The sequence below is a fragment of the Melanostigma gelatinosum genome, assembly GCF_949748355.1.
Source record: "Melanostigma gelatinosum genome assembly, chromosome: 13".
NCBI classification, from domain to species: domain Eukaryota; kingdom Metazoa; phylum Chordata; class Actinopteri; order Perciformes; family Zoarcidae; genus Melanostigma; species Melanostigma gelatinosum.
The window spans coordinates 10503900-10514625 of NC_136646.1; the positions used below are offsets into that span (position 1 = coordinate 10503900).

A 10726-nucleotide genomic window follows, 5' to 3' on the forward strand; every position below is an offset into this window, starting at 1 on the left:
CACACACGCACGCACACACACACACACACACACAGACAAATAATCCAAAGTAATTCAAAACATGATGCACGTATTCCCATATTTATCCAGAAGTTCAAGCACACCCTGGCCGGACAGTGTGGGAAGAGTCTCAGTGGTTTATTATTGCAGCCTCACAAAAGAATGTGCTCGGTGTCTTTTCTTCGTCACATTGGTTCTATTCTGTATATTTTCCCTCTTCTTCGTAGTGCTCTTACATCTTTTACATTTGTTTTCATAGATTTGCTCAAATTGAAAGTTGACATGATCTGCTATATGCTGGTTGAGAGTCATGACCTCTTGTGCTCATGAAAAGACTAACTTCAGTAGTCAATACTGAAAAAGATGGGACACACACACGCACGCGCGCGCGCACACACGTGTAGAGTACACACTTTAGGCATTCACTTCAACCACTCTCTTTCAGGATTAGGGCTATATGGCTTCCTTCAACATCCATTATTATTTATTAATTCACGCTTCGAGTCCAGCGACCTCCTCCCTCTCCTCCTCCTCCTCCTCCTCTTCCTCTTCCTCTCCATCTCCTTCCACTTCACTTGTCAGCAGCAGCACGGAGCCGCTGCACCGATGCAAAGTTCATGTCCAAGCGGCAACATACGGTGCGGACCGCAAACCGAGGAGAATGACAGCGAGGTTGCGTCTATACGGAGGGACTACTTTGTTTTCCGGTAAGATAATTCTGTAAAGTTTGTCAAGAACTTTGTTTGATGTAAGTTGCATGACGAGTACTGGATGTGAAAAGTCAACAGCAGTAAATTACTACACAGTCCACATCTAATCCAGTTTTGTTGGCTTTCTGTACAAACACGTTTGAGTGCATTGTTTCTGTGCGTAGAAGAGCGCAGTCAGAGCCGCCACATGCGCAAAGTCTCGCTAAAATCACTTGGTGACGATCAACTTTTGCACCTTAACCTCTTTAATGCCCACGTGCGTACATCACCGTGGAGTCAGTTGGTTAAATAGTGAGTTCGCGTTTCTCTTCTGCATTTGCGGTTCAGACAAAATAACATAATCAACTACAGAAGGATTTGATCACACTATATGTGTGAACAAACTTGCCTTAAAGACAATTAGCAGCATTTATCAACTTTAAATAACAGCTTGAGAAAACAGTTCCAAGGGGGACAAATGATCTGTGTCCAGAATGCAAGTGCATCAGTGCATCGTTATTCAGTAAGATATGTAAAGAGGGAGAGTCTCCAACAATCTACAGATAAAAACTGCATAACAATACAACTTTTCCAAATTCTGCCATTTGGCATAACGAGTGTTTGCAATGTTGAGACCGTTACTAAGAAGTCCTTGTTTAATTTACATTATGTTACCCTCTGTACATCCTCTTCTGCGGCATTACTTCCCTTTAGTTCGGTGGTGATTCGTGTTTTTAGGTCACATTTCAATAGAACTTGCTCTGTAAATTGAAAATATAAGCGCTCTATTATATGACTTCAAACTGTGTTGGTAACATGGACGGCAGCTTGGTTCTAACTGGTGAGAGGTGTGGTGGAACTACAGAGCAACTGTCTTAGGGACATGTCAGATCTCAGATCTGGCCGCCTGTCAGGGAGGTGACGCAATGGTTATAGAGACTGTCCCTCATCCATTCAATCATCTGGACACGCTGTCTGTCCCTGCAGCAGCGTAGGTCCTCAGTGGACACTGCAACAGCAAACAAGGACCAGAACATTAAACTAAGTATATGTGCATAATTATGGGTTTGCTTGGTGATTTAAAATGTGGATAGCTTTTACATGATTGTGATGTGACACAATGGAGACAGCTGCACCTATTTTTTGAAGAAGTGACGATCATGACATTGTGATACAAAAATAGGACAAAATGAAAAATCATAAAGATGTAATATGATAGTGATTGAGCACTGGAGATGATGATGGTCATCACTGACACAGACTTTTCAAATAAGACTTTGAATGAGCGTTGCTTTAAGCGGCCACTTTAACTGCACCTCTCTGTTTATGTTTAGGTGGAAGTTTGGAGAGGCAACATTTCCTTATGCTCATTGTTCAGCGTGGATTGAAATGAAATGAGTTGTGTTTGCACTTCACTGTTGCTTGGCCTCGTTTCTCCTGCGTTCTATTTGATGGTCCCATGCATAAAAAAGAAAAAAAGAATCTATGACAAGGGTTGAACCTAACCTTAAAGATTGATGTGGCTCCTTAGCCTGCTGTTGTTTCGTAATATTTTCGTTGTGCTGAAAAAAGGAGTCATTGAACGAGTTGAAGAGGTCAAATGTGCAGAAAATTCTTATCTCAAATGCTTCGTCTTGTGAGCTATTTTGTTGACTCTGTAGTGCTTTAAGGAAAGTGTGAGAGGGCGTGAACGGGAAGTTAATTTACAAGTAACAGTTCTCAGATATGAAACACATATAGACACAGTCTGATACTGTCAGACAATGTCATGAACCCATAATTTCACATATATCACCATCAGATATATTCATAACTTATGACAGTTAGCTGTCGTTGCAGTCAGGTAACATACAGAGTAAGACACTTTACTGCAGGCAGCGCAGAGACACCCTCGCCATAAAGACCTGGCAGGGTTTGGAGTGTTTTGCCACGTCGCAGCAGTAGATCCTTGTAAAGTGACTGAGTGCATGTTGTATTTTGGAGTCATGCGTAATGGGGTGTACTGACCTCAACCACAGTTTGCTGGTTCGGTGCTGTAAAAGGCCCTCCGGTCCAGTGGAGGAAGCAACCTCAGAGCTGACCTATACTGCGACAAAGCCCTGTGTTTGTGTGTAAGTCCGAGCACACAGATGTATCTCACTCTGAGCCACTGGGATTGAACGGTCCCTCAAATGTCACCAGAGCCCGGTTCTGCAAGGTTGAGAGCTGAAAATAGAAGTCTGGTCAAAAAGAAAAAAAACATACAGACATGAGGTAGAAATGTGCTTCTCATCAGCGTCCTCAGATCCTTTATGTGATGGCCATAATAGATGCTGTCCGGTCTGGTCCCATTGCAAGCTGCAAGCTGTTCCCGTTTTACTTTCCTGTATCTGTCTCTGCAATCAGTCAAGCAGCTCGCGCAAAACAGGCTTGTATATGGATGCCCGCAGGTACAATTTACGGATAAATAACATGTTTAGCACACATAAACGTCTTTCCGTGTATCCTTAATGAGGCCAATTTTCTCCCCAGAGTGAATTTCTGTGCTGGCATTTACACTTTAGTGTGCGTGAAGAGATCTGTGTTGAGCTGTGTTTACTGCTCACAAAGCCGCAAAGGAAAACCATATAAAAGGCTGATATGGGGGTAAAAGAAATTGGCAGCTATAAAGGCTGTAGAAAAGAAGTTAATTACACAATGAAAAGCTGTAAATTATCATCAGATGACTGAAATGCAGCAGCAAAATGAAGGATTTCGGGATGGAAATTATATTTAACGGTCGTCAATATAGACACATTTCTGAAATGATTTCATTTTTTCCAAACTTGGTGTTGACAGTGACAGTAGATGTTTGCCTCCCTCTCTAATGTTTATCTGCCTCTCACCTTTCCGTGCCCCACAGGCCCTAATCGCTCCCTAAAGCTAAATGTTATTGAGCTGGAGGGTCAGAAGCGGTCTGACAATGGCTGAAATCCATTGTACCTCCACTCCCTCCGCTTTATGAACGGTCACTCTAAATTGAGTACTCTTTCTGTCACACCCATATTTTCACCGATTTATTCCCTCCTTTCCTATTTCTGGCTGACAGACAGTGAATGGTCCCTGCAATGCCCCCCCCCCCCCGAACCTTTGTGCCGTTGAAAAACTGGGATTAGTTCAAGATTTAGGGAAGGTAATCTGAACCCAGGCCAGTGCCCAGTAAGAGTGGCACCAGCATATGGGCAGATTGGCCTGGCAGCAGTTTAAACTAGTAACTCCTGCGACATTAATCCAACACGGACTATGGTTTGGAGAGGTCACATGTTTGGAGTTTACCAGTGCTCGCCTTGCCCTGGAGTCATTTCTTCAGCAGACGGGAAGAAGGTGTTTGGAATATATCCAGGAAAAGCAGACAGGCTACTGTAGGAAACATTTCTATCTCTGGAGAAGTGGATTCATGGTTCTGCTGTTGTGCATAAATCTGCGAGATGGCATCTCTGCAGCTCAGTGTGGTTAAACATGTGCAGACATGGGGCTCTTGTTTTTATGTCGCATCACATGTGATTTGTTTTCATTTTTAATTCAGTTTAATTTGAAAAATGTAATGTAAAAATTTGGAAGACCCATACCTTAGCTTAGCATACACTCCAAATAGGGATTATGTTTATGACCATTTAGTCTGATATTTTCCAATTAATTGATTCTTTATTTAGCCTGCAAAACGTCATGAAATAGTGAAAAATGATATGGTTTTTAAAAAGCATTTTCTATTCAGTCCAAAATCAGATCATAAAAAAGTGTTTCGTATGTGCTCTAAGTTTAGAAAAATTGATGATCAAAATGTTTAAATATTTTCTGTAAATTGACTAATGTCCTTATTGCGTCAGTGCTAAAGTAGATATCAATGAAAACTGTCCAATGATATAAACGTACTGTTCACTCAGGAGAGAAGAATGGAAAGTTCATGTACTGAAATGAATATTTATGATATGAGTCAGACTTAAGAGAGTACACAGGTTCTATTTGTCAAGTTTGGTCCCTGAACAAATTCTCGAGAACCTGCTGACTTCTCAGGCCACCGAGAGAGAGAATTACATTCCCAGCATGCATCCGTCAATCCAACGTTTTAGACGCCTGACACATTTATGTGCGCCTGAACGCTCCTGTTTCAGTTTTTCGTCTAGTATGTCACTGACATTTCTCTCTGTCTGTTCTCCCAGCTGGCCTTAAGTCAACTGAATGAAAACACAGAAGACTCCCTAACTGGAAACCATCGGAGAACTAAGTGGATTGAAGAAGGCAGAGAGCAAGTGTGGGAGTCAGAGAGGGAGGGAAGACAGAAGGGATTAGCAGCTAATCCAGTGCATGGACAATCCTGGATGAGCCTTATTTTTTCCTTCTGGGTGATGCAGGCAAAACAGTCGCTGGACTACGGCACTCTACTTTGTTACCCCTTTCTAGAAAGCATCACCCTCCTTTTTCCTTTGCTCTGAGTGTTTTCACTGCCTCTCAAAAGGCCGACGTCGCGGGAGCCGAGGGACCAGGGGAACGGAGGACACACAAAGAAGCGGGGCGACAGGCCTGCTGACAGGATGTCCCATGGACAGTTTGGTGTCACACATGGATAAACGTCTTGAGTGGGAGAGACGGTGCATGGCAGTGGACTCCAAGCTCTCTTCCGTCTGGACTTGAGACACACAAGATTCTCCTAAAAGCTGAGATGTACTGAAGACGCACGCAAAAAGGACTCGCTGCCAGTAAGCTACGGAGTGGTGATTCTGCTGTGTTGGCATTTAGCTGGCTTTTTCTTCTAAAGTGCAGGATTACAGAGTAACACATCAGACTACTTTACTATAGCTTGTAGGCTCATCTGAAACCTAAATAATAGTGAGAAGGGTAACCCCATTCTGGTGGAAATGGGCCTATAAAGACCAATGTATGAATTTGTATGCTGGTGCAGAATACTCTCCAGTCTCACTTTGGTTTAAAAAGGATTCCTGGTGAGTTAATCCACTTAGTGTTGCGAGTAAAACGTAAATTGAGACTGACAACAAGACAGTTGTCCAAATCCTAAAAGATATCAAATGAAGTGGACATCAGTCCATTTCATTACTATTGTCTCTCAAACCAGCGGAGTTGTTTGGCTGAAGTCAGTATATTTGCAGTTGTGGCTGGATTCTGTCATTCGCTAAACCAAATCTGAAGAAGAGTCCAGCCAGCCCCAAATTCTCCAACCACATGAACTGTGGCAGCCAGAGGCAACAAAGTGTGGCCTTATAATTCATCTTCTGTGTTATTCTGTCATCTGCTGGGCAGTAGAAGCGAGCTGAGGGTTTGGCCATGTGCAGTGCTAGCTGTGCTTGAGAGGGAGAGAGAGACTGGCTTCTTTTAGTGTAGATCTGAAAGGGAAACCGTAGGCCGTCCGTGGATGAATAGTTGGCTCTGGCCGTGTGGAGAATGGATTATACACACATTCTCTGCCGACTGAGCAACCACATATTTGTGTTTTCTGTTCTCACTGTCCCCTGCATTTCATTTCTTTTTTTTCTCTCTCTCTCTGGTTTTACAGTGGACCCTAAGTTGGAATTTAAACTTGACTGACATGTGCGCAGAGCTCAGACACTCTCATCCAAATTAAAGCGAAATTACACAACTTTTCTGCCACCATGAGTCTGGGAAAGCTGCCAGGGATTAAAGGCCTTGTGTCTGGCTCTCAGGGGAAGCGTCGTTTCAAGAGTGAACTCTCAGTGGACATGATCAGCCCGCCGCTGGGCGACTTCAGACATACTATGCATGTTGGCCGTGGCGGTGAGGTGTTTGGTGACACTTCCTTCCTTAGCAACTACGGGGGCACCCATGAGCCAGGCAGTCCGGACTCGGCAAACAGCTCCAGGACAACCAGGTTTTTTACACGCACCTTTGGGCATGTGCGGAAAAACTCTGTGGCACGGCCGCGGGGGGGCTCTCGTGACTTGTCGTCCCCACCACCAGACGTCTCACCCATCATCAAGAACGCCATCTCCCTGCCACAGCTGAACGTGGACTCCCCTAATGGGTGCCTTCAGCGGGTGCTGTTCTCCAGCTCCATCAGCTCAACAGATGACTCCTTCTGCACATATGGTGAGATATCGATAATCACATCCTGCATGGGACAGGGTTTATGGAAAGCCTTTGCGTTAAATGTCAAGTGAAGCTGGACTTTTGTCCTGTTTAACAGAAAGGGCATCACATGTTAATTTATCTTTGAGTAAGAGAGCTCTGTGACTCACACTAAGTTTGCATGAGACAAAATTCCTTTGAAACAGCTGTAGACAGGATGTGGCAATGATTAGTACTGACAGGAGGGAGATGGAACAAAACGAATGTGTAAGTTTGGTGCTAAAATTGACCTCACGTTTGCACATTTGCCAACTAAACACGTTAAATGACATTATATAGAGTTTTCTGTTCTGGAAACACGTCAACAAAGAGTGCAAATGAGGGAAAAAAAGCTTCAGAGAAATTAGAAGTTAGAAGCTCAGAACATCACTCTAACGTATGGAGCATTTGTGTCTGGATGATCAATGACTGATGGGCTGCAGCTTAGTGGTAGACCAGCACTATTAGTTGCCAAAATTAGGGGAAACAAACAGGTGGTGTATATATCATTAGTTGCAGTTCTCACTATTCACTCTCCAGCAGAGCAAACAGCACAAAGAGCTGCTTGGATGACTTGGTCCAAACAGGACTATAAATGTCGGTGAACACACCAACAGTGCGAGTGAGGTTGCCCTCCTTTCAACGTCGCTCCCACATTCCTCCAAGACAACCAGCAAACATGCGGGCTTCTTCTGAGTCATCTGGAATCACCGTGGCAACACCTGTACACAATTAGGTCTATAAACACAAACACACACAGCTGGTTTGGGAGAAGGAAAGATACTTAGTGGGCATTTACCTGTCGTCTCTGTGTGCATGTGTCACTGAATGCTCAGCATAAACACACCGTTCATTATATCTGCTAACCAATCGGAGCTTATCAGGCAGCAGTGTGCAGAGCCTGGACTGGAAATCCCCTCTTCCGTCTGCAGATTACTTACCCAATTCATAAGGAATTTACCCAAACTGAGTGATGTGGAGCCGGCATAGAGAGTCAGTGAACTGAAGGATGATGGGGACTTTTTGTCATCAGCGCTTCTAAGTTCGCCTGCATGTCATTATTTCCATCCATCTCTTCATATTCGCTCAGTTGTTTGTCACATATTTTGTCATTATCCACTGCTCTTTCACTGTTGAAAATAAAGTTTAGCGAAAAACCTTCTGGATTTGCGCAGTATTCCAAAGGAAGGTATACTTACTATACATATTGGATATGAATTAGAGTAAAAAACTTTAGAGCATAATACTGCAAAGAAAAATAAGTGAATTAAAGTACATATATATTTTTCAATATGTGTTGTGCATGGGTTCAAATTGTTTGGCATTTGTGTATTTGGAACACACCCAAAATTACGCACAAATCGCACACATTTGTCATTGTTATTTTCATGTAATACACATTTGTGACCATTTCATTGAAATCATTTCCACTTCATAGCAACAGCTCCAGAAACACTTGTTGTATATAGAACAACTTTATTATCATGTTACAGCTTGAGGCCTTCATCAGGGTCTTTGATGGACCCCCATCATGAAACATCATGGCAAGTTTCCCATTACTTCACATTTGTTTCTCCGTCCCTCTTGTTCTTCTCTCTTTCCGCTCCTTTCAGTGGCACCATAGCGCACTTACACGTCCTCCTGTTTTCTACTGTCTGTAACATTTAGTCTGGCAAGGAGACACAAATCCCTGCAGGGAAGTTTCAGCATTGAGTTCCTGGGTTGTTAGATACTGCCACCCTGTGGTGAAGGATGTAATTACTGGACATAGCTCTATTTAACTCAATTAATTTCCTCTCGATCAGTTTCTTTTTAAAATGTATTAATTCTCGGGGTTTTCTGGTATATTGGAACTTTTCAGATTGACACAAATAAAATGATTCTGAATGAAGCTAAACCTCAAAGCGAGACTCTATGTGCCCATAAAGTCTTCATTCTCTGATTTCCAACTCAAAGATATTTGTGTTTGTAAAGATGTCAATTCTGTTTTAGATTGGATATCCCTTCAAGTGCTGTCACAGGTTTATACTTTGCAAAGTGCCTTCAGATTGAAAATGTAGCATGTAACATACATTGAGATTATTCTGGTTCAAGGTTAAGAACGTCTCCAAGATGTTTTCTGTTTGTTGTGTGATTAGCAGAGATCATTTCAGTGACTTCAGTGCGTTTTTCTTCTTCTGCTTGTTTGCAGGTGTGCAGTCTGGATTTGTGACTCTGCCCCGCCTCTCTCGCCTTGACAGACAGTTTCAAGATGGAGACGGCGGGAAAGGATCTGTACCAGACAGCAGCGGCATCACACTCACACGCTCAGACTCCCTCGCCTCGTTCACCGTTGACCTTGGCCCATCCCTTATGACTGAGGTACTGAGCTTGATTGACAACCGCAGCTGCCTTCAGATGTCCAATCACAGCCAGGCAGCAGGTGAGGAAGAAGAAGGAGAGGAAGAGGAAGAAGAGGACGACAGGTCTCTAACAGAAACGCCCGTGCAGACCCCTGGGGCGACTTCACCCAACCCCTCCATGGGCAGCGGGTCGTTTGGCAGGAACGGGGGGCGCTCTTGTAGCAGGAACTGGACAGAGCAGGAGGAGGAGAGGCGGTCACTGACGATACCAGACGAGTGCACCGGGTCTCCTCAGAGAGCCGAGCCTGCAATTGAGGCAGAAAGGTTCCAGAGGGCCGCTGACGTGCTGTCTCGTCATTATGGCGGAGGGTCCTTCACAAAGGGAGCGAGGATGAGCAACGACGCCACCTCTCCTGCATTTACCCAAAGCCGCAAAACACCACATGCCTTTTCTGAAGAGGAGGAAGAGATCAAAGTCTAGACGGTGAAACTGTCTCTGAAAAAGTGCTGTGACTTTATTGATCCAATAAAACTATAGGAGCCCTCCACTGACCTGAGTTCTGGGTTTATGCTATTCTGTTCTGTTCCAGAAACATTCTTCCTCTTCTCACGTGCACGTACATGAGGGGCGACGCTGATCAAAGACCAGATCCTGGGACTAATGCTGATCCTGACCCTGGACCTTTCCCTCTCTCTGCACTATGTTGCTGCCATGCTTTCATAGATTATTTGAACTATTTTAATAATACAAGTCACTGATTGAGTTTGATATCACAAAATGTATTATTTTTAACACAAACTATGAATAATGACTTTTTAATTTCATCAGTAACAAAGATTTAAAAGTGACTGGAGTTTGTCCCACCTGCATTAATTATACTCAGCTAACAGCTGACTGATTATACTGGAGAACAATGAATGTTGAGTAGATGTTTTTCTATTTGTTTCACACTGTCACTCACTACATAATCATGATGTTCAACAGCAAAATGTATTCTACATCAATAAAGATCTTCAGGTTCAAAGGTCTGAGGCCAAGGTCAATGTGAGCCTGAGCTGTTTTATAACCATGTGATGAAACTTCTGTCAATAAATGACCTGTAATCAGGAATAGTGGTGTTATAAAAACTAAGATCGTAATATAATTTTCCACTGATGTTCCTCTGAAGTGAACGTGATCACTGCACCTGTGACATGTAGGCTGAATGTTTATCAAGCTTCTATCAGTTTCATTATTTTTCATAAATTATATGACTGATGCAATAAAGGCCTGATTGGAAATTTCAGCTTTTTTTAAAAACAACATTTTGAACACACATCCAAGACCCTCAACAGCTGTTTAATTGTGTAAATAGACAGTCCACTTTGTTTTGGCATGAGATCATGTTGGACCCCCTTATTGATGAATAAGTATAAATGAAATGATCAGCATTTGTGCAAATTGGTCCCCATGTCTAACTAAAACTGTCAGATGACGCCATTCATTTACATTAAATGTTTCCACCTCAGTGGAATAATGTCAAAGTTATAATCATTTGAATAAATATCTGTTAAGTCACTATCTAGCGTTGAAACAGGTAACACAATGGTGATTAAGCT

The 10726-nt window shown here is 43.0% G+C and overlaps 1 protein-coding gene across 3 annotated transcripts; it reads left to right on the forward strand.

Moving 5' to 3' along the window:
• The first annotated feature begins 581 nt into the window (after positions 1–581).
• On the forward strand, positions 582–10400 carry cdc42ep1b (CDC42 effector protein (Rho GTPase binding) 1b). Of its 3 annotated transcripts, XM_079281613.1 has the most exons (4): positions 582–707; positions 4868–5404; positions 6217–6767; positions 8977–10400. In XM_079281613.1, exons 3-4 carry the CDS (start codon positions 6314–6316, stop codon positions 9606–9608), a joined length of 1086 nt encoding a protein of 361 aa, XP_079137739.1. In that variant the 5' UTR covers positions 582–707; positions 4868–5404; positions 6217–6313; the 3' UTR covers positions 9609–10400. The 3 variants fall into 3 exon arrangements, with proteins under 3 accessions (XP_079137739.1, XP_079137741.1, XP_079137740.1); XM_079281615.1 differs by lacking the exon at positions 4868–5404; XM_079281614.1 differs by having other exon boundaries at positions 585–707; positions 5164–6767.
• The last annotated feature ends 326 nt before the right edge of the window (positions 10401–10726 follow it).

What these genes read in the sequence shown, in the direction of transcription:
- cdc42ep1b (XM_079281613.1), top strand. Translation starts at nt 6,314, where the DNA reads ATGAGTCTGGGAAAGCTGCCAGGGATTAAAGGCCTTGTGTCTGGCTCT. An exon ending in TGACTCCTTCTGCACATATG is followed by an intron (nt 6,768 to 8,976) that starts GTGAGATATCGA and finishes GCTTGTTTGCAG; the next exon opens with GTGTGCAGTCTGGATTTGTG.